Consider the following 23,750-nt stretch of genomic DNA (forward strand, 5'->3'; position numbering starts at 1 on the left):
ACCGGAACTCCTGAAATTGCCTTTTCCCTGCGCAATTTTCGAAGGGCAAAGGAGAGCATCGGAGCATGAACTGCTCCGGTGCTCGTCAGGGGGGCCGCCTGAGTAAAAATGGAGGTATGTCCGGGTTCAGCTCTGAACCCAGACAACCCATTTTATCAGACCTTAGATCACAGCTCCAATTAGATCCCCAATGTTAATAAGACCCCAATAAGACGTCAGATCAGACCCCCAATCAGACCTCAGCTAACACCCAAAAGTGAATGACCCCCAATCAGACCTCAGATATGAGCCCCAATATAAATACGAACCCATTCAAACCTCAGATCAGACCCCCAGTCTCAAATCATCCCCCCATGCCTCATTTGATCAGTCCCCAACCTCATATCAGCCCCATGCCTCTTTTGATCAGCCCCCAGTCTCATATTTTCCCCATGCCTCTGTTGACTAGCCCCAGTCTCATATTAGCCCCCAAGACTCTTTTGATCATCCCCTTGCCGCTTTGATGAGCCCACATGCGTCTTTTGATCAGCCCCCCCTTGCCTCAGATGTGCCCCATGCCTCAGATGACATAAAATAAACAAATCACTTACCTCTCCTGCTCCAGGCACCGCTGCTCCTCACCGCCCGTGCTCTTCTTCCTCCTGCTGTCGGCTGTGCTGTGAACAGAGCGCCCTCACGCTGTGCGCAGCCACAGCACAGCTGAGGACAAGAAGTGGTGAGTACAGAGCCTTCACCGCTTCCTGGTGCTCCGGTACTAATGAGGGCTTCCATAATGGCAGCGCTCATTAGAATTCGCCCCATAAGACGCAGGCACTTTGGTGCGAAAAATACGGTATTTGCCATGTTGCGGCTGGTTCTCAGTCAGTCCCCATTATAGTCAATGAGACCGCACAGCAATTGTGTTGTTTCCGGCAATGCTGGATCCAGAGACCTGGCAGGCTGTTCCCTGCTGGATCTCCTGAACGCCAGTGTGAAGCCACCCAAGACAGATTTATCAACTGAGACTTCTCAAAAAGTCCCAAAAATGTTCTCGCTCTTCCTCCAGTAAAGGGATGGCATATAAAGTGGAGTGACATCTCAAGACAGAAGTGTGCCAGGGTTCATAAATTTACCACAAATGATAGCAGTTCTGCAAAACTGACTTTAACCCGTTAGTGACGGCCCATACTGTGATCACTAATGGTCTTTAGACCTGTCCTGCACCACATCCTTTTCATGGCAGTGCAGCATTAGCCTCGCATGGGTGTCCCAGGGGAGGCAGATATCTAAGGCCTAGTTCACACTTCAGTGTTTGGTCAGTGATTTCCATCAGTGATTTGTGAGCCAAAACCAGAAGTGGAGCCTCCATAGACATGAGGTAGAAGGGAAAGATCTGCTCCTGTTCTATGTTTAGAGCTGCACCTGGTTTTGGCTCACAAATCACTGATGGAAATCACTGACCAAACACTGAAGTGTGAACGAGGCCTAACTCTCCAGGATTTGCATGGGTTATCACTAATTGTCAGAGAAAATCCTAGCAAATTCTGGTTGAAAAATGGGTGGCCCCTGCTGAGTTTGGGGAGATGGGGCATGCATGCCTCAAATTTATTAATGGCAGCATCGTTAAAAGGGTTTTCTGAAATGTTCTTACTGAAGACCTATCCTCAGGATAGATCATCAGTATCTGATTGGAGGGTGTCTAAAATCCGGGACCCGCAATCAGCTATTTGAGAAGGCAGCGGCGCTCCTTTGAGTTCTGCGGCCTTCTCTCAGATTACCAAGTACATTGTATAGCGGCTGTGCTTGGTATGGCAGCTCAGACCCATTCACTTCAATGGCACTAAGCTGCTGCTAGGTCATGTAACACATTAACGAGTCATTACTCGGCCTAGGAAAAGAGACCCTCACCAATCAGACACTGATTACCTGTCCTGAGCATAGGTCATCAGAAGAAAATCTCAGAAAACCATAAGTATGAAAATATGAGGAGCGCCATATAAGTGGCAGAGTAACATAAAATAGCTGGTGCAGCCCAGGGGAGATGTGCATGCCCAGAAAATGCCCTGCAGCACACGCTGGGCACTACTCATATACTCACAAGCCAACTTTCAACTGTTGGCGATAGGTAGCTAGCAAATATGACATAGATATAAAATAAATAGACGGGATAGATGATAGAAAATAGATAAAGTAAGAGATAGATAGAAAGATGGATAATAGATAGTAAATCAGCCTGTCTGCCTCTAGCCATGTATCTATGGCCTGTAGTCCCTGTCTCCAGACCTCCCCTCAGTCCGCACTGCCTGTCTGCACAGTCCCCTCAGTCCGCACAGTCCCCTCAGTCTGCACTGTCCCCTCAGTCTGCACTGTCCCCTCAGTCTGCACTGTCCCCTCAGTCTGCACTGTCCCCTCAGTCTGCACAGTCCCCTCAGTCCGCACAGTCCCCTCAGTCTGCACAGTACCCTCAGTCCGCACTGTCCCCTCAGTCTGCACTGTCCCCTCAGTCTGCACTGTCCCCTCAGTCTGCACTGTCCCCTCAGTCTGCACTGTCCCCTCAGTCTGCACTGTCCCCTCAGTCTGCACTGTCTGTCTGCACAGTCCCCTCAGTCCGCACTGTCTGTCTGCACAGTCCCCTCAGTCCGCACTGTCTGCACAGTCCCCTCAGTCTGCACAGTCCCCTCAGTCTGCACTGTCCCCTCAGTCTGCACTGTCCCCTCAGTCCGCACTGTCCCCTCAGTCCGCACTGTCCCCTCAGTCTGCACAGTCCCCTCAGTCTGCACAGTCCCCTCAGTCTGCACTGTCTGTCTGCACAGTCCCCTCAGTCCGCACTGTCTGCACAGTCCCCTCAGTCTGCACTGTCTGTCTGCACAGTCCCCTCAGTCCACACTGTCCCCTCAGTCCACACTGTCCCCTCAGTCCGCACAGTCTGCACTGTCCCCTCAGTCCGCACTGTCCCCTCAGTCCGCACTGTCCGCACAGTCCCCTCAATCCGCACTGTCTGCACAGTCCCCTCAGTCCGCACTGTCTGCACAGTCCACACTGTCCCCTCAGTCCGCACTGTCCCCTCAGTCCGCACTGTCTGCACAGTCCCCTCAGTCTGCACTGTCTGTCTGCACAGTCCCCTCAGTCCACACTGTCCCCTCAGTCCGCAGTCTGCACTGTCCCCTCAGTCCGCACAGTCCCCTCAGTCTGCACTGTCCCCTCAGTCCGCACTGTCCCCTCAGTCCGCACTGTCCCCTCAGTCCGCACTGTCTGCACAGTCCCCTCAATCCGCACTGTCTGCACAGTCCGCACTGTCTGCACAGTCCACACTGTCCCCTCAGTCCGCACTGTCCCCTCAGTCCACACTGTCCCCTCAGTCCGCACTGTCTGCACAGTCCCCTCAGTCTGCACTGTCTGTCTGCACAGTCCCCTCAGTCCACACTGTCCCCTCAGTCCGCAGTCTGCACTGTCTGCACAGTCCCCTCAGTCTGCACTGTCTGTCTGCACTGTCCCCTCAGTCCACACTGTCCCCTCAGTCCGCACAGTCCCCTAAGTCCGCACTGTCTGCACAGTCCCCTCAGTCCGCACTGTCTGCACAGTCCCCTCAGTCCACACTGTCCCCTCAGTCCGCACTGTCTGCACAGTCCCCTCAGTCTGCACTGTCTGCACAGTCCCCTCAGTCCACACTGTCCCCTCAGTCCGCACAGTCCCCTCAGTCCGCACTGTCTGCACAGTCCCCTCAGTCCGCACAGTCCCCTCAGTCCACACTGTCCCCTCAGTCCGCACTGTCTGCACAGTCCCCTCAGTCCGCACTGTCTGCACAGTCCCCTCAGTCCACACTGTCCCCTCAGTCCGCACAGTCCCCTCAGTCCGCACTGTCTGCACAGTCCCCTCAGTCCGCACAGTCCCCTCAGTCCACACTGTCCCCTCAGTCCGCACTGTCTGCACAGTCCCCTCAGTCCGCACTGTCTGCACAGTCCCCTCAGTCTGCACAGTCCCCTCAATCCGCACTGTCTGCACAGTCCCCTCAGTCCGCACTGTCTGCACAGTCCGCAGTCTGCACTGTCCCCTCAGTCCGCACTGTCTGCACAGTCCCCTCAATCCGCACTGTCTGCACAGTCCCCTCAGTCCGCACTGTCTGCACAGTCCACACTGTCCCCTCAGTCCGCACTGTCCCCTCAGTCCACACTGTCCCCTCAGTCCACACTGTCTGCACAGTCCCCTCAGTCCGCACTGTCTGCACAGTCCCCTCAGTCTGCACTGTCTGTCTGCACAGTCCCCTCAGTCCACACTGTCCCCTCAGTCCGCAGTCTGCACTGTCCCCTCAGTCCGCACTGTCTGCACAGTCCCCTCAGTCTGCACTGTCTGTCTGCACTGTCCCCTCAGTCCATACTGTCCCCTCAGTCCGCACAGTCTGCACTGTCCCCTCAGTCCGCACAGTCTGCACTGTCCCCTCAGTCCGCACTGTCCCCTCAGTCCACACTGTCCCCTCAGTCCGCACTGTCTGCACAGTCCCCTCAGTCCGCACTGTCTGCACAGTCCCCTCAGTCCGCACTGTCTGCACAGTCCCCTCAGTCCGCACTGTCTGACTGCACAGTCTGCACTGTCTGCACAGTCCCCTCAGTCCACACTGTCCCCTCAGTCCGCACTGTCTGCACAGTCCCCTCAGTCCACACTGTCCCCTCAGTCCGCACAGTCCCCTCAGTCCGCACTGTCTGCACAGTCCCCTCAGTCCACACTGTCCCCTCAGTCCACACTGTCTACACAGTCCCCTCAGTCAGCACAGTCCCCTCAGTCCGCACTGTCTGCACAGTCCCCTCAGTCCGCACTGTCTGCACAGTCCCCTCAGTCCACACTGTCCCCTCAGTCCGCACTGTCTGCACAGTCCCCTCAATCCGCACTGTCTGCACAGTCCGCACTGTCTGCACAGTCCGCAGTCTGCACTGTCCCCTCAGTCCGCACTGTCTGCACAGTCCCCTCAATCCGCACTGTCTGCACAGTCCCCTCAGTCCGCACTGTCTGCACAGTCCACACTGTCCCCTCAGTCCGCACTGTCCCCTCAGTCCGCACTGTCCCCTCAGTCCACACTGTCCCCTCAGTCCACACTGTCCCCTCAGTCCACACTGTCTGCACAGTCCCCTCAGTCCGCACTGTCTGCACAGTCCCCTCAGTCTGCACTGTCTGTCTGCACAGTCCCCTCAGTCCACACTGTCCCCTCAGTCCGCAGTCTGCACTGTCCCCTCAGTCCGCACTGTCTGCACAGTCCCCTCAGTCTGCACTGTCTGTCTGCACTGTCCCCTCAGTCCATACTGTCCCCTCAGTCCGCACAGTCTGCACTGTCCCCTCAGTCCGCACAGTCTGCACTGTCCCCTCAGTCCGCACTGTCCCCTCAGTCCACACTGTCCCCTCAGTCCGCACTGTCTGCACAGTCCCCTCAGTCCGCACTGTCTGCACAGTCCCCTCAGTCCGCACTGTCTGACTGCACAGTCTGCACTGTCTGCACAGTCCCCTCAGTCCACACTGTCCCCTCAGTCCGCACTGTCTGCACAGTCCCCTCAGTCCCCACAGTCCCCTCAGTCCGCACAGTCACCTCAGTCCGCACTGTCTGCACAGTCCCCTCAGTCCACACTGTCCCCTCAGTCCACACTGTCTACACAGTCCCCTCAGTCAGCACAGTCCCCTCAGTCCGCACTGTCTGCACAGTCCCCTCAGTCCGCACTGTCTGCATAGTCCCCTCAGTCCGCACTGTCTGCACAGTCCCCTCAGTCCGCACTGTCTGCACAGTCCCCTCAGTCCGCACAGTCCCCTCAGTCCACACTGTCCCCTCAGTCCGCACTGTCTGCACAGTCCCCTCAGTCCGCACAGTCCCCTCAGTCCGCACAGTCCCCTCAGTCCACACTGTCCCCTCAGTCCACACTGTCCCCTCAGTCCGCACTGTCTGCACAGTCCCCTCAGTCCGCACTGTCTGCACCGTCCCCTCAGTCCGCACTGTCTGCACAGTCCCCTCAGTCCGCACAGTCCCCTCAGTCCACACTGTCCCCTCAGTCCGCACTGTCTGCACAGTCCCCTCAGTCCGCACAGTCCCCTCAGTCCGCACAGTCCCCACTGTCTGCACAGTCCCCTCAGTCCGCACTGTCCCCTCAGTCCGCACTGTCCCCTCAGTCCGCACTGTCTGACCGCACAGTCTGCACAGTCCGCACTGTCTGACCGCACAGTCTGCACAGTCCGCACTCACCACTTCCACTTTCTTTCGAAGTCGCGTCCGTCCAGCAGACTGCAGGAATAAGCTCCGCCTATCGGGGAGTAGGCGGCTCTCCCCATTGGTCAGTGGGCAGAGGCTCGCCGGCAGCCCCGCCTCCAGTGCAGCGTGCCTGTGGGAGCCGGTGTGTAGGGCTGGAGCTGGCCGGGAGCCCTAGTGATGAGCAGTGCAGGCTCCGGGCGGCACTCGGTATTCCCTGCCGCCGCTTCCATCACTGCGGGGCTATGGAGCCCTCCCTCCTTCCAGTCCCCGCCGCTCTCCCTGGATGCTACTTGCGCTCATTTTGTTTCTTTGCAGCAACTTTGATAAACTGCGTCCATTGGATGAGGTGAGAAAACCATGACCTGCAATAGGAACTTGGACGCCGGGCGTTCCTCTGGTATGTGGCGCTGCCGGTTGTATTTGCAGCCTTCTGTCAGGTGTTAGTACCTGTAGTGTTTATTGTGATAGGGTGATCTAATAGTGCCTGCTCTGTAGTATAATCCCTAGTCTAATAGTGCCTGCTCTGTAGTATAATCTCCAGTCTAATAGTGCCTGCTCTGTAGTATAATCTGCAGTCTAATAGTGCCCGCTCTGCAGTATAATCTGCAGTCTAATAGTGCCCGCTCTGCAGTATAATCTGCAGTCTAATAGTGCCCGCTCTGCAGTATAATCTGCAGTCTAATAGTGCCCGCTCTGCAGTATAATCTGCAGTCTAATAGTGCCCGCTCTGCAGTATAATCTGCAGTCTAATAGTGCCCGCTCTGCAGTATAATCTGCAGTCTAATAGTGCCCGCTCTGCAGTATAATCTGCAGTCTAACAGTGCCCGCTCTGTAGTATAATCTGCAGTCTAATAGTGCCCGCTCTGCAGTATAATCTGCAGTCTAATAGTGCCCGCTCTGCAGTATAATCTGCAGTCTAATAGTGCCCGCTCTGTAGTATAATCTGCAGTCTAATAGTGCCCGCTCTGCAGTATAATCTGCAGTCTAATAGTGCCCGCTCTGCAGTATAATCTGCAGTCTAATAGTGCCCGCTCTGCAGTATAATCTGCAGTCTAATAGTGCCCGCTCTGTAGTATAATCTGCAGTCTAATAGTGCCCGCTCTGTAGTATAATCTGCAGTCTAATAGTGCCCGCTCTGTAGTATAATCTGCAGTCTAATAGTGCCCGCTCTGCAGTATAATCTGCAGTCTAATAGTGCCCGCTCTGCAGTATAATCTGCAGTCTAATAGTGCCCGCTCTGCAGTATAATCTGCAGTCTAATAGTGCCCGCTCTGCAGTATAATCTGCAGTCTAATAGTGCCCGCTCTGTAGTATAATCTGCAGTCTAATAGTGCCCGCTCTATAGTATATTCTCCAGTCTAATAGTGCCCGCTCTATAGTATATTCTCCAGTCTAAGGCCTCATGCGCACAACCTATGTATTTTGCGGTCTGCAAAAAATATGGATGACGACCGTGTGCATTCTGTATTTTGTGGAACGGAACAGCTGGCCCCTAATACAACAGAACTATTCTTGTCCGTAATGCGGACAATAATAGGACATGTTCTACTTTTTTGCGGAACGGAAATACGGACATACGGAAACGGAATGCATATGGAGTACCTTACGTTTTTTTTTTTTGCGGACCCATTGCAATAAATGGTTCCGCATACGGTCCGCAAAAAAAACGGAACAGTCACGGAAAGAAAATGCGTTCATGTGAGCCCTAAGGCAGTCTAATAGTTCCTGCTCTGTAGTATAAATACTAGTGAGTGGACCCTGTGGATCATTAGCTGTAGCCTGGTTCTCACTGGACTCATATTGGATATGGATCAACACGTTTCGGATCGGGTAACTACTATTAGCAGAGCGTCCTGATCCGACATATTTCTAAATGCCGGCTGGATCACATGGAGGATTATTGTTGGCTTTATAGGTTTATACGAAGCGCTCTTAGACAGGTCTACCTTGTATTGTTTTACTTTTATAGAATTTTTATAGCCTTGTGTTAAACAGTTTTTTTTTTTTTTTTTTTGCCGTTGTACTGTAGCAGCCAAATAATGAGGTTTCTTGGTGCAAAATCTGGAGTGGATCATAAAAGGAGAGGACGTATAAAGGACAGACTTTTTTTATTCACTCCTGGTTTTGGCTTCCAAAACTGCATCAGGAAACTTGACCATCTGGCCGTACCCTATAGATTTTGACTGGATGAGATTAATCATTGCACCCCCCTACACTGAGAGGATGTTCACATGCCACTGGTTTGTTTCAGAAAATTCTGTAACATGGCGGACGATTTGCCAAATTCCCTATTTTCAGCAGCAGATATTTCTGCAGCACATCTGCCGCACCACCACACTGCCCAGGAACCTGCATAAGGAAGTGAATCACTCCACTCCATAGGACTTGTACTGTACGTACGAGCCGGCTACGGGAGTGGCCTGTCAGAGGACAACCATGGAGCTGACAATCAAAGAGAACTGCATAGGTGGGAATTTGGGGTACAATCAAATACACAGACTATCAGATATATTTCACCACGTTGATCCTCTAAAAATGTCCTTTAAAAATCTTAGACTGATGCAGTCTGAATGGAGCGGATCCGCTCAGACTGCATCAGTCTGGCGGCGTTCAGCCTCCGCTCCGCTCGCCTCCGCACGGCCAGGCAGACAGCTGAACGCAGCTTGCAGCGTACAGCTGTCCGCCTGGCCGTGCGGAGGCGAGCGGATCCGTTCAGACTTACAATGTAAGTCAATGGGAACGGATCCGCTTGAAGATGACACCATATGGCTCAATCTTCAAGCGGATCCGTCCCCCATTTACTTTACATTGAAGGTCTGAACGGATCCGCTCAGGCATCTTGCGCACTTAGAAATTTTTCTAAGTTATTAATGCAGACGGATCCGTACTGAACGGAGCCTCCGTCTGCATTAATATGATCGGATCCGTTCAGAACGGATCCGATCAAGCGCAAGTGTGAAAGTAGCCTTAATTTGGTGTGCCCTCAGAATAACTCAACACACAGCCAATAATTTCTAAACCGCCTGGCAACAAAAGCGAGTACACCCCAAAGTGTCAATATTTTGTGTGGCCAACATTATTTTCCAGCACTGCCTTAACTTTCTTGGGCATGGTGTTCACTAGAGCTTCACAGGTTGCCACTTGAATCCTCTTCCACTCCTCCATGACTACATCACAAAGCTGGTGGATGTTAGAGACCTTGTGCTCCTACACCTTCCATTTGAGGATGCCCCACAGATTCTCAATAGCGTTTAGGTCTTGAGACATGCTTGGCCAGTCCAGCACCTTTACCCTTAGTTTCTTTAGCAAGCCAGTGGTCGTCGTGGAGGTGTGTTTGGGGTCATTATCATGTTGGAATACTGCCCTGCAGCCCAGTTTCCGAAAGTAGGTGATCATGTTCGGCTTCAGTACGTCACAGTACATGTTGGCATTCAAGGTTCCCTCATTGAACTCAAGCTTCTCACAGCCAACACCAGCCCCAAACCATGACACTCCCACCACCATGCTTGACTGTAGGCAAGACACACTTGTCTTTGTACTCCTCACCTGGTTGCCGCCACACACTCTCTTGACACCATCTGAACCAAATAAGTTTATCTTGGTCTCATTAGACCACAGGACATGGTTCCAGTAATCCATGTATTTAGTCTGCTGGTCTTCAGCAAACTGTTTGCAGGCTTTCTTGTGCATCATCTTTAGGCGAGGCTTCCTTTTGGAACGACAGCCTTGCAGACCAATTTGATGCTGTGTGAGGCGTATGGTCTGAGTACTGAGAGACTGACACCCCCCCCCCCCCCTCACCCCTTTAACCTCCGCAGCAATGCTGGAAGCATTCATATGTCTATTTTAAAAAGACAACCTCTGGATATGATGCTGAGCACATGCACTCAACTACTTTGGTCGACCATGGCGAGGCCTGTTCTGAGTGGAACCTGTCTTGGTAAACTGCTATATAGTGTTGGCCACCATGCTGCAGCTAAGTTTCAGGGTGTTGGAAATCTTCTTATAGCCTAGACCATATTTATGTAGAGCAACAAGTCTTTTTTTCAGATCCTCGGAGAGTTCTTTGCCATGAGGTGCCATGTTGAACTTCCAGTCTCCAGTATGAGAGAGTCTGAGAGCGATAACACCAAATTTATCACACCTGCTCCCCATTTACACTTGAGACCTTGTAACACTAAGTCCCATGACATCGGGGAGGGAAAATTGCTAATTGCGCACATTGCCCATTTTCACTTAGGGGTGTACTCTCTTTTGTTGCCAGCGGGTTAGACATTAATGGCTGGGTGTTGAGTTATTCTGAAGACACACCACATTTACAGTTATACAAGCTGTACACTGACTACTTTACATTGTATCAAAGGGTCATGTGACCCTCAGTGAAATCTGAGAAACCTGCCACCGGAGATAAAGTGAGTGAATTAGAAACCTGTTACATTTGCTTAGTTAGGAACATAGAAAGAAAAAAAAAAAAACTCGGATAACCCCTTTAAGGGAGTTTAACATTGATGGCCTATCCTCAGGATAGGTCATCAATATCTGATCGGTGGGGGTCGGATTTCTGTCATTTCCACCGATTAGCCATGGCTCTCTGGTGAGCACTATTGCCTCTTCCTAGGCCATTGATGTCACATTGATTAATTGCAGCTCGGTTCCTTTCTCGTGAATGGGTCTGGGGGTTCTGAGTCCCACCAATCAGATATTGATGGCCTATAATATAGAACTCCCAGATAATCCCTTTAAATATCCTACTGGTAGGTCAGGTCTGTTTTCTTGGGCAATATAAAGCAGCTGCCCTCTGGTTAGTTAAATATGAGACTTCAGTGCATATCCTACAAAGCAGATAAATACTGATAGTGCTGTCTTCTCCTAGCTGATAACCAGTTACTTTGTCCTCCAGCTGATGGATCCCTCTCTCTCTGGAGACAACTTCTTTAATTCGTATCTAAGGCTTCCTTCACATCTGCGTTAGCAGTGTTCTGGTAGCCTGTTCCGGCAGGATCTTCTGGACACAAAGTGCAGCATGCAGCGGTTTGTGTCTGGCGGGTTCTCCGCTTGTCAGCCGGGTGTGAATGGCCGGTCTGCCGGACCCCATTATACTTTAATGAGGCCAGCGGTCAGTCCGTTCGGATCTGTTTTGTTCCGGCAGGCTGTTCTCTGACGGAATAAAATACGCAGATGTGTAACTAGCCAAAATATTTACAGATTTCTATAAGGCCCCTTTCACACCAGCAAGTTTTCCAACCGTGTGCAGTCCAGCAAAAACGTCCCGTGTGTCATGTACGTCATTTACAGCACAATAGACCCACGGTCTCATAGGAACTCACTGTATTATAAATCACTATGATGCAGTGAGTTCAGGTCAGATGACCCACCGTCAGTCCAGGAGATATGGCCGACACACAGAAGGCCTAACTCATGTTTGGTAGGGCATCCGTAGCCTTATGTTATGGTTTTTATATGGGTTTTGGCAGGTGACAGATGCCCTTTATTGGCTGGATGTTGTACGCTTTGCTTGTTGGCATGATCTGAAATAAATTTTAATGCAATCTTCAAGTTCTTCAGGAACGATGTTATTGGGAGAGAGTGGTCAAAGCTATAATCAGAAAATAAAGTCATCTTTGCTGGAAATAGATTCATTGGACGGAAAACTTACTTGATATGCTTAAAAGGGTTTTATGGAACTAGAAGTATTCATGGAACTATGCTTTCCTTGTCCATGAAGTTGTTCTATGTAAATAAAGAACATGGTTGCTGGGGTCATAGATTGTAAGCTCTTGTGAGTAGGGCCCTCACTGCTCTTGTTGACTTGTTTGTTGCTATGTAATATTTAATTTGGTTTCTACCCTCTGATGGTAAAGTGCTGCGGAATATGTTGGTACTATATCAAACTGGTGTAAAGTAGAACTGGCATAGTAGTCCATAGCAACCAATCAGATTCCACGTTTCATTTTTCAGAGCTCCATTGGAAAGGTGAAATTTGGTTAGTTGCTAAGGGCAAGTTAACCAGGTTTTACACCTTTTTGATAAATCAACCCCATTGTTTTCTCATTTAAATGGGTTTTCCAACAGTTTTATTTTATTTTATTTTTTAACTGATGATCTATCCCCTGGGTATCTCATGGATGACCTAATCAGTATCTAATAGGTAGGAGTCTGACACCCAAGACCCCTGCCAATCAACTGTTTGAGAGGTGAGAAGACAGCGGCGCTTACAGTAGCACCGAGGCCTTTTCCATCTTTGCCTCAGCCACGTAACGTCATTTACATCGGTCACATGGCCTAGGCTCAACTTGGTCCCATTCAAAGGGGCTGAGCTGCTATACCAACAGCCGCTGTACAATGCACAGCACTGTGCCTGGTAAGCTGAGAGAAGGCTGCTGCGCTACTGTGAGCACCGGTGACTTCTCAACAGCTGATCAGCGGGGGATCCTGGGTGTCAAACCCCCACCAATGAGATACTGCTGGATAGGTCATCGGTAAAGAAAAAAATGTGGGGGAGAGTCTTAAAACTTGTGTAAAGGAAAACTGGCTTAGTTGCATATAGTAACAAATCGGATTCCACCTTTCATTTTCTAAAGGAGCCCTGAAAAATGAAAGGTGTAATCTGATTGGTTTGCTATAGGCAACTGAGAATCTCAGAATCAGAAGCTAGAGAAGGAAAATGAAGTACAGATAAATAACTGTACAGATACATGAGAGCCAGTGAAGACAGCAGCATCCTGGACTGACAGGCATCACATCCAGTGTATATTACTAAGAGTGAAACTAGGAGCAGGTTGTAATCTGAATATCAAGGGGGCCTGAAAATGAATTAAGGAATGAAGAGTGTAGACTAAAAGTTGCTACAACATTTGTTTAAAGTCCCACGTATGTAAAAATATATTTTTTTTTCCATGTCACATGTGCCTATAGCCTTGAAGTGATTTATTATTATTTTTTCATATCCTGCACTGAATGATACACTCATTATGCATTTCAAGTGAATGAATTTCTGTTAACTTGTGCTTGCTTCTACAGAGTTGTCAGTATGACTGAGATTTGACCTAATTTGGTTGAGAGCGTAATATCAGATCCATCCTGCTGCCCCAAGATGGCTACACTGTCTGAGTTTGTTACTGAGCCCATTGGCATGATGTCTCAGTCTCAGGTAACTTCTTACATTTTGTCTTTTTTAACGAAAGGAGCAATTCAGAGTTGCATTGGTGGCATACTCACAGTACCCTCTTGTCTAAGGCTCTGTTTGCTTTCAAGGAGGCTTAATTGTTAGGAAGACTTCCAAAGCAAACATGTAGGTGGGTTCTTACAGCTAATACAGGAACGTTTTATTGCCAACTCCATGGAAAAACTAGATGTTTCATACAGATTTGTGGTTTCCCAGGCTCCAGAGACTGATGCTGTCAATCACTTTGAGGGTTTAGCTTTAGTCTAAAAGAGGGGGCATTAAAATACATTGAGTTGCACACATTGACCAGCTACTTAAAGGGGTATTCTGGTTATATGAAGTTATTAGATTGGTGGGCGTCCTACCACGGGGCCCTCAAATGAACGGAGTGGGTGGTCAGAAATGTGCCTCAGTGCTCTACTCGGCTATTTTCGGGACTCCCATAGAAATGAATGGAGAGGCTTCACGCGTTTCCGACCACCCACTCCATACATTTCAAGTGGGCTCCATGGTTTTTTTGCCCCTGTTCTCATCATTGGTCCGTGTCCCAGGTGTAGGACCACCACTGATCTGATAGTTACCCCATATCCTGTGTGTAGGGGATAACTTGATGTAACCAGAATGTCCCTTTAACAGTTCCTGCTACTTCTGAAATAAACTTGTATTGGTGCCTTACCTGATCTATCACCATTACTTATACATTTAAGGTTACTTTCACACTGGCGTCTTGGTTTCCGTTTGTGAGATCCATTCAGGGCTCTCACAAGCGGTCCAAAATGGGCCAGTTTTGCCCTAATGCATTCTGAATGGATAAGGATCTGCTCAGAATGCATCAGTTTTGCTCCGTCCCGCCTCCATTTTGCTTTGGAGGTGGACACTAAAATGCTGCCTGCATTGACTTTCAATGGTGTTCAAGACTGATCCGTTTTGGCTATGTTACAGATAATACAAACGTATCCGTTCTGAACGGATGCAGATGGTTGTATTATCTGAACGGATCCGTCTCTGCAGATCCATGACGGATCCGCACCAAACGCGAGTGTGAAAGTAGCCTAAGACAACAAACAATATATATATTTTTTTTTAATCACTTTTGTTTTGTAGAGTTTTCTTCAATGAAGTTTTCCCGGATAAGATTTTAAAGGGGGTATTTACTTTCGGTAGCCCCCTAGCTGGTTTTGTTTCGCTAGTAAGGAGGGGGATCTTCTATTCTGGTCTCCCTTGTATTAGCTGTATAAGCGCACAATGAGCCACCATCCTGATATTCGGTTCCGACTGAGTACCAGAACCACTGGCTCTGCTGGTGCCCTACGGATCACATTCACTGTAATGGGGGCTGTCTGGTGTGAATTTCGAATATTCTAAAATATATGGAGATAAGAAATAGCTCATGTACATGTATTGCTGAACTTGCTCTCTAAGCTGACATTTATAAATTATGGGATTCAGGTCCCCCCCCCCTGTAATATGAATCTGAACATAGGTTGCCGTTTATAGCCACATCTGTTTATTCACCAAGGGTCATAAAACAGCACTGCGTCTGCTGATGGGCTGCCATGGAGGCTACTGGGACTTAGAATTTATTACCCTCCTAGATACGTCTATAGTAGGGAACTGCTGTATAGGATTAAGGAGCTGTAGCTGAAAACTCTCACTGTTGTCCCAATTACTTGTGTCTTTGGTTTGCTTTTTTTTTTCACAAGCTCCGGCACTGGAACTAGGTACCAGAACTACACAGCACTTGGTTCCAGCGCCGGTGCCAGGTGTCAGACCCCTGCAGATCTGATATTGATGACCTATCCTAAGTATAGCTGGCCAATAAGTAAGTCCTGGAGACTTTAAGGACCAGAAAAAAAATGGAGTGTTGTAGAAGCTAAAAGGGTCTAAAGTAACTTCACAATATACTGCTATTAGATCATTGTCACACATGACCAAAGAACATGATGGCTGGGAGGGGTACTACCTTTTGTGGAATGATCCCTTTCCCATTGACAGATACTTTTATTTTCTTCCAGCAGTAGGACAAGTCCTTGACCAGGGCCGGGGACCGTGAAACTCTTTGGGATGCTTTGATTTGAGTTGCGTCAAGTGACTGTCCTACAGTGCTGCTGTGGGTCTCTGGAAAGTCACTCCTTGCCACAGTCTTTTCTATCTAGATGGCACCCCCATGGTTGTGTAAGGCCTCTTTCACACTTGCGTTGTCTGGGTCCGGCGTGTACTCCACTTGCCGGAATTACACGCCGGATCCGGAAAAACGCAAGTGTACTGAAAGCATTTGAAGACTGATCCGTCTTCAAAATGCTTTCAGTGTTACTATGGAAGCCAGGACGCTATTAAAGTCCTGGTTGCCATAGTAGTAGGGGGGAGCGGTATACTTACAGTCCGTGCGGCTCCCGGGGCGCTTCAGAATGACGTCAGAGCGCCCCATGCGCATGGATGACGTGCCATGCGATCACGTCATCCATGCGCCTGGGGCGCCCCTGACGTCACTCTGGAGCGCCCCGGGAGCCGCACGGACGGTAAGTATGCTGCTCCCCCGCTCCCCACCACACTTTACCATGGCTGCCAGGACTTTAGAGTCTTGGCAGCCATGGTAACCATTCAGAAAAAGCTAAACGTCGGATCCGGCAATGCGCTGAAACGACGTTTAGCTTAAAGGGGTTGTCCCACTTTGCTTTTTCAATCTTACCAGCAGTAGATGTCCTGATAACTTCCTGGTTTGGCTCCGACAGTTTAGTGAAGGCCGGCCACGCCTCCTCATGACTCACCCTGAGAGCTCAGTCCTTGCGTGCTCGTTCATGTGGATGAGTCATCCTTCTGGAGCCGACAATGTATGTGAGGTCCCCCCCCCCAGTATAATATACATTGAGTGCGGCCCCCCCAGTATAATATACATTGAGTGCGGCCCCCCCCAGTATAATAAACATTGAGTGAGGCCCCCCCCCCCCAGTATAATGAACATTGAGTGCGGCCCCCCCAGTATAATAAACATTGAGTGCGGCCCCCCCCCCAGTATAATAAACATTGAGTGCGCCCCCCCCCCCAGTATAATGAACATTGGTGGCGCAGTGGGTAGTGCCAATGAGGGTTAAAAAAATAAATAAAAAATTAACTCGCCTCCACCAATTGATCGTGCAGCTGCCGGTCTCCTGTTCTTTCTTTAGGACCTGTCAAAGGACCTGTGGTGACATCACTGTGGTCATCACATGGTACATCATATGATCCACCACCATGGTAATGGACCATGTGATTAGCTCAGTGACGTCACCACAGGTCCTGAAACAAGAACAGGAGACCGGCAGCTGCGCGATCAATTGGTGGAGGTGAGTTAATTTTTTATTTATTTTTTTAACGCTCATTGGCACTTCCCACTGCGCCACCAATGTTTATTATACTGGGGGGGGGGGGGGGCTGCACTCAATGTTTATTATACTGGGGGGGGGCCGCACTCAATGTTTATTATACTGGGGGGGGCGCACTCAATGTTTATTATACTGGGGGGGGGGCCGCACTCAATGTTTATTATACTGGGGGGGGGGGGCCGCACTCAATGCATATTATACTGGGGGGGGGCGCACTCAATGTTTATTATACTGGGGGGGGCGCACTCAATGTTTATTATACTGGGGGGGGGGCCGCACTCAATGTTTATTATACTGGGGGGGGGCCGCACTCAATGTTTATTATACTGGGGGGGGGCCGCACTCAATGTTTATTATACTGGGGGGGGGGGGCCGCACTCAATGTTTATTATACTGGGGGGGGGGGGCCGCACTCAATGTTTATTATACTGGGGGGGGGGGGGGCCGCACTCAATGTTTATTATACTGGGGGGGGGGGGGGCCGCACTCAATGTTTATTATACTGGGGGGGGGGGCCGCACTCAATGTTTATTATACTGGGGGGGGGCCGCACTCAATGTTTATTATACTGGGGGGGGGGGCGCACTCAATGTTTATTATACTGGGGGGGGGCCCGCACTCAATGTTTATTATACTGGGGGGGGGCCCGCACTCAATGTTTATTATACTGGGGGGGGGCCCGCACTCAATGTTTATTATACTGGGGGGGGGCCTCACTCAATGTTTATTATACTGGGGGGGGGGCCGCACTCAATCAATGTTTACAGTGTATCACTGTATTCCGGCGGCAGGAGGGAGCGCACGGCGTCCTCGGTTGCTAGGACGCCGTGCGCTCCCTCCTGCTGCCGGAAAACAGTAATACACTGCTATGATCTATAAGAGAGTATCACTGTATTCCAGCGGCAGGAGGGAGCGCATGGCGTCCTCGGTTGCTATGACGCCGTGCGCTCCCTCCTGCTACAAGAAAACAGTAATACATTCATATGATCGGGCACCCGCGCATGCGCAGAACTGTGCGACGTGCGCGCTCAGTGTGAGTGAGAGGCCGGCTGTAGGATCGCAATAGTTACCAGTGCGCAGGTGCGGCATGGATGCGGCCGGCGAGATGCGGCCGTATCCATGGGATACGGAGGGAATACGGAGGGAATGCCGCCAGAATACAGGGATACGGAGTGCTGTCTGCATCTTTTGCGGCCCCATTGAAGTGAATGGGTCTGCATCCGAACCGCAAAAACTGCAGCTCGGATGTGGACCAAAACAACGGTCGTGTGAATGAGGCCTAAGCCTGTATTACTCTGGCAGATTTTCTTCCAGATGGTTGCTAACAAGTGTTCGTAGTAATGCTCGTCATTACCAATCATCTGGCAGTGCAATACTGCCACTGATTACCCAATGTATCATCGGCCAATCTGCATGCTGAAAGATCACAATTTGCTGGCGGCAGATGGTGCTGTCTAATCAGAGTGTGGGCGGTCAGCTCAGAGCGAATGACAGCAGCATTCTTGAATACAGCGACCATGATTGTTTCAGTTGGCCATAAGGGGAGACAGGGAGCCTGAGTGGAGTGGTGGAAGGCTAGAAGGAGAGACAGACGCTCCAGTCTCCCTGATGGGTGCTGCACAAGTAGGCCTAAGTGTTGTCACCAGGCAGAGAAGACACTAGAAGGAGAGACAGAAGCTCCAGTCTCCCTGATGGGTGCTGCACAAGTAGGCCTAAGTGTTGTCACCAGGCAGAGAAGACACTAGAAGGAGAGACAGACGCTCCAGTCTCCCTGATGGGTGCTGCACAAGTAGGCCTAAGTGTTGTCACCAGGCAGAGAAGACACTAGAAGGAGAGACAGAAGCTCCAGTCTCCCTGATGGGTGCTGCACAAGTAGGCCTAAGTGTTGTCACCAGGCAGAGAAGACACTAGAAGGAGAGACAGAAGCTCCAGTCTCCCTGATGGGTGCTGCACAAGTAGGCCTTACCCTGGGTTCACACCTGAGCGTTCGCGATGGAGCGCTCTGTATGCGCGATTGTACCGGCGTTTACAATCGCGCATACAGAGACAAGCGAACGCCCATTGTCGCGCGTTCCCGAAAGTCTATGTACGGGAACGCGCGACAAAACGCCCCAAAGAAGCTCAAGAACTTTTTTGAGCGTCGGGCGTTTTACAGCGCTGTAAAACGCCTAGGTGAGAACCATTCCCATAGGGAAGCATTGGTTTCTCCTTGTTGAGCGTTTTACAGCGCGTAGGAACGCGCTGTAAAACGCTCAGGTGTGAACCAAGGGTAAGTGTTGTCACCAGGCAGAGAAGACACTAGAAGGAGAGACAAAAGCTCCAGTCTCCCTGATGGGTGCTGCACAAGTATGCCTTGTCAGTTGTCACCAGGCAGAGAAGACACTGTTGGTGATGAGAAAGTTTGGAAACCATGACTGGCTGTGGAAGATCAGCAGATGGTGAGAGGCCTATTCATTTCTAGTCCAATAGAGAAAGTGGCCTGGCGGAGTTTAGAGGGACAGTAATAAGCCCAACAGGTTCTCAGAAGAAAATGCGAGTATTAGAGAGTAATCCCTGTGTGACATTACTACCATTATTACTGCTGTAAAGGCTGTATTACACAGCGCGATTCTACAGCCAATTGTCGGAAGGAAGCTTTCCTTCCCGGCAATCCCCTGCTCGCTAGAGGAGGAGACCGCTGCTATTACATGCAGCGATCTCCTCCACAGTATGTGAAGGAGTGATCATTATGCCATCGCTTGTCTCCATGCTGTCCAGTTGTTTGCCGGCAGCAGAATGTGATTAGACACCATGATCTGCTGCGGGCAAATTGTGATCCTTCAGCATGCAGAAAGATCACGATTGCCCGATGATTCAGCAGGTAATCGGCGGCAGTGTCTAGCCGCGCTCAACTGGTCCCAAACTCTTCTATCTGGACTCCCAAAGCCAGCATTGCTCATTGCTATGTCAGCGCCAGGCTCTCTGCGGACTTGTGCTTACCCTGGCACCTACTCCTACAACATTAGCAGGGTTTGGCGGCGCTGCTGCGCACAGCCGCCTGCCAGCTCTCCACACACAAGGGCCAACAATATAGGGCATTCGTAGCACATGACAAGTTAAAAGGGGTTTTCCAAGTGTTTTTTTTTTTTTTTTTTTTTTTTTTTTTTTTTTTTACTGATGACTAGAGATGAGCGAATCGACTTCAGATGAAACATCCGAAGTCGATTTGCATAAAACTTTGTACTAATACTGTCCGGAGTGGGAGCTCTGTACATTATTAGAATGTATTGGCTCCACTGAGCCGAAGTTATTACTTTGCGAAGTCTCGCGAGACTTTGCTTAATAATTTCATAAATTAATTTGTACTGTAAAAAAATAATTTGGGTTTGGTTCTAAGTGGTACCTTGGAACCGAACCTGAGTTTGGGAAATGTTTTTTCACAGTACAAATTAATTTACGCGAAGTCTCGCGAGTAATAACTTCGGCTCATCGGAGCCAATACATTCTGATACTGTACGGATCTCCTGCTTATTAGAACAAAGTTTTATGCAAATCGACTTTGGATGTCTCATCCAAAGTTGATTTGCTCATCCCTACTGATGACCTATCCTCTGGAAAAGGTCATCAGTATCTGATTGGTGGAGTCCAACACCTGGGCCTCCGCCGATCGGCTGTTTGATAAGGCACTCGTGCTCTCAGTAGCACAACGGCCTTCTCTCTGCTTACCAAGCCCAGCGCTGTACATAGTATAGCGGCTGTACTTGGTATTGCAGCCCGGCCCCTTTCACTTCAATGGGGCTGAGCTGTTCCTAGGTCACGTGACCGATAAACGTGATGTCACACGGCCTAGGCAAATCTGGAAAAGGCCACAGCACTACTGATTAGACCCCCACCAATCAGGTACTGTCATTATTAAAAAAAAAATAAAAAAATTGAAAAACCCTTTTAACATTAAACTTTTAAAGTGGAACAATCACATTTAACATAAAGATGAAATTAAAGGGGTTCTCTGGGCTTAACCTTTTTTTGGCTTTAAAAAGCTAACCTGTGGAGGAAAGATTATTGGTCCCATACTTACCTTCCAGAGTGCAGCCGTTCCTGAGATCTCCCTCCCGGTCACGTGGTCCCTCCAGATGGCTTTTCTGTTCTTCCGGGCAAAGTCCGTCCCCTTGTCTTCTGCTCTTCTCTTCCTGCCTTGAGCAGGAGACGGAACGTCACTAATGACGTCACTGCCTCCTGCGAGTGGAAGCTATGTGAAGCCTGTACTGATTCATGCACAGTGTGATGTAAGCGCTGTACATGGCTGACAGCATAGTGATCAGCCACAGAGGCTGATCACTATGCTGTGGAGGTCATTGGGGGAGCTGTGAATGGCAAATGGGTGCCCTTGTGGGCACTGTGGATGGCACTTTGGGGGCACTGGATGGCATTAGGGGCACTATAGATGGCACGTGGGCACTTTGGGGACACTGTGTATGGCGCATGGGGGAACTGTGGATGTCATTTTGGGCACTATTGATGGCACATGGGCACTTTGGGGCACAGTGGATGTCATTAGGGGCACTGTGGATGGCACATGGGCACTTTGGGGCACTGTGGATGTCATTAGGGGTTAGGGGCACTGTGGATGGCACATGGGCACTTTGGGGCACTGTGGATGTCATTAGGGTTTAGGGGCACTGTGCATGGCACATGGGTGCACTGTGGATGTCATTAGGGGCACTGGAGATCGCACATGGGGGCACTGTGGATGGCACTTAGGGGCACTGTGGATGGAAAATGAGGGCACTGTGGATGTCATTAGGGGTTAGGGGCATTGTGTATGGCACATGGGTGTACTGTGGATGTCATTAGGAGTACTGGAGATCGCACATGGGGGCACTGTGGATGGCACATGGGAGCACTTTGGTGGCACTGTGGAAGGCGCAAGGGTCACTTTGGGGGCACTGTGGATGTCATTCAGGGCACTGTAGATGTCATTCAGGGCAATGTGGATGGCACATGGGCACTTTGGGGCACTGTGGATGTCATTAGGGGTTGGGGCACTGTGCATGGCACATGAGGGCACTGTGGATGTCATTGATTAAGGACATTATGGATGGCACATGGGTGCGCTGTGGATGTCATTAGGGGCGCTGTGGATGGCAAATGAGGGCACTGGAGATCGCACATGGGGGCACTGTGGAAGGCACAAGGGGCACTTTGGATGTCATTAGGGGCACTGTAGATGGCACTGTTGTGGGGAACTGTATATAACATCTAGAGTGACTCCATAACAGTGATATCCACAGTGCTCCCATAACAGTGACACTGTTATGGGGGCACTGTGGAGGTCGCTGTTATGGGGGCACTGTGGAGGTCGCTGTTATGGGGGCACAAAAGATAGGATTAGGCCTCATGCACAGGACTGTATCTGTTCTGATTTCCCCAAGTAGCAGATCTGCTAAATAAGGATACTGCCTGTGTGAGATGTGCCTTTTTTTCCAGAGCCATTGAGTTCTATGGGTTTTAGATCTGCATTATTGGGACCAGAATAAGACACGGACAGTATCCTTATTTAGCGAATAAATGGATACGGTAGTGTGCATAAGGGTTTAGATACACAGCTCAGCAGGCTGGGTCATAGAAGATGATATTAGATACACAGCTCAGCAGGCTGGATCATAGAAGATGATATTAGATACACAGCTCAGCAGGCTGGATCATACAAGATGATATTAGATACACAGCTCAGCAGGCTGGATCATACAAGATGGACTTAGATACACAGCTCAGCAGGCTGGATCATACAAGATGGACTTAGATACACAGCTCAGCAGGCTGGATCATACAAGATGGACTTAGATACACAGCTCAGCAGGCTGGATCATACAAGATGGACTTAGATACACAGCTCAGCAGGCTGGATCATACAAGATGGGCTTAGATACACAGCTCAGCAGGCTGGATCATACAAGATGGGCTTAGATACACATTTCAGCAGGCAGTATCGCACACAACAGGCTCTGTATCAGGCACACATACAGGATAGGATTAGATACAGATACAGGATTAGATACAGATGTGTTTGGACGTGCTTGCCAATTCCAGCTGTTTATCACACTGGAGATAGTGAGGGAAGAGCCTGCAGACGGTCAGTGATCAGTTTAGATACACCGCTCAGCAGGCTGTATCACACAGGATAGGATTAGATACAGATGTGATTGGATACGCTTGCTGCTTCAAGCTGTTTATCACACTCTGGAGATAGTGAGGGAAGAGCCTGCAGACTGTTAGTGATGGGATTAGATACACTGCTCAGCAGGCTGTATCACACAGGATAGGATTAGATACAGATGTGATTGGATACGCTTGCTGCTTCAAGCTGTTTATCACACTCTGGAGATAGTGAGGGAAGAGCCTGCAGACTGTTAGTGATGGGATTAGATACACTGCTCAGCAGGCTGTATCACACAGGATAGGATTAGATACAGATGTGTCTGGGTGTGCTTGCTGCTTCCAGCTGTTTATTACACTCTGGAGATAGTGAGGGAAGAGCCTGCAGACTGTTAGTGATGGGATTAGATACACTGCTCAGCAGGCTGTATCACACAGGATAGGATTAGATACAGATGTGATTGGATACGCTTGCTGCTTCCAGCTGTTTATTACACTCTGGAGATAGTGAGGGAAGAGCCTGTGGACGGTCAGTGATGGGATTAGATACACCGCTGAGCAGGCTGTATCACACAGGATAGGATTAGATACACATGGGGGCAGAGCCTGTGGACGGCTAGTAATGGGATATAGACACAGTGAGAAGTAGATTCCTGTCTGTATGCAGAAAGATAGACACAGGAGTTATAGATGGAGGAGCTGCTGCAGCAGAGCAGAGTGGGGGCGTGGCCAGCCTGTGACTCATCACTGTGCAGTGCAGCCAGGCTTGTGTATCAATAAAGTTATGTATTCAACAAAACAAGAAGGGGAGGAAGTAAACAGATCTGCCAGGATAATGGGATGTCTTCCAGGGGACCGGACCGGGCAACCTCTTTTCACACTGCAT

The 23,750-nt window shown here is 49.9% G+C and overlaps 1 protein-coding gene across 4 annotated transcripts in view; it reads left to right on the plus strand.

Annotated features, from left to right (window-relative positions):
- The window catches only part of LOC122920463 (lysophosphatidic acid receptor 1-B), a 154,889-nt gene that overhangs the window by 85,620 nt on the left and 45,519 nt on the right, over positions 1 to 23,750 (plus strand). The window contains exons 1-2 of one of the 4 annotated variants that reach the window (XM_044269991.1): positions 6,370 to 6,599; positions 13,223 to 13,352. The exons of 1 other annotated variant lie outside the window; for it this stretch is intronic. In XM_044269991.1, coding sequence (XP_044125926.1) covers positions 13,296 to 13,352 — 57 coding nt within the window. In that variant the 5' untranslated portion in view covers positions 6,370 to 6,599; positions 13,223 to 13,295. Of the gene's footprint in view, positions 1 to 6,369; positions 6,600 to 13,222; positions 13,353 to 23,750 lie in introns of those variants that run through there. 2 more of the 4 variants (XM_044270000.1, XM_044269984.1) reach the window with 2 other exon arrangements.

Source organism: Bufo gargarizans, chromosome 1 (genome assembly GCF_014858855.1).
Source record: "Bufo gargarizans isolate SCDJY-AF-19 chromosome 1, ASM1485885v1, whole genome shotgun sequence".
NCBI classification, from domain to species: Eukaryota; Metazoa; Chordata; class Amphibia; order Anura; family Bufonidae; genus Bufo; species Bufo gargarizans.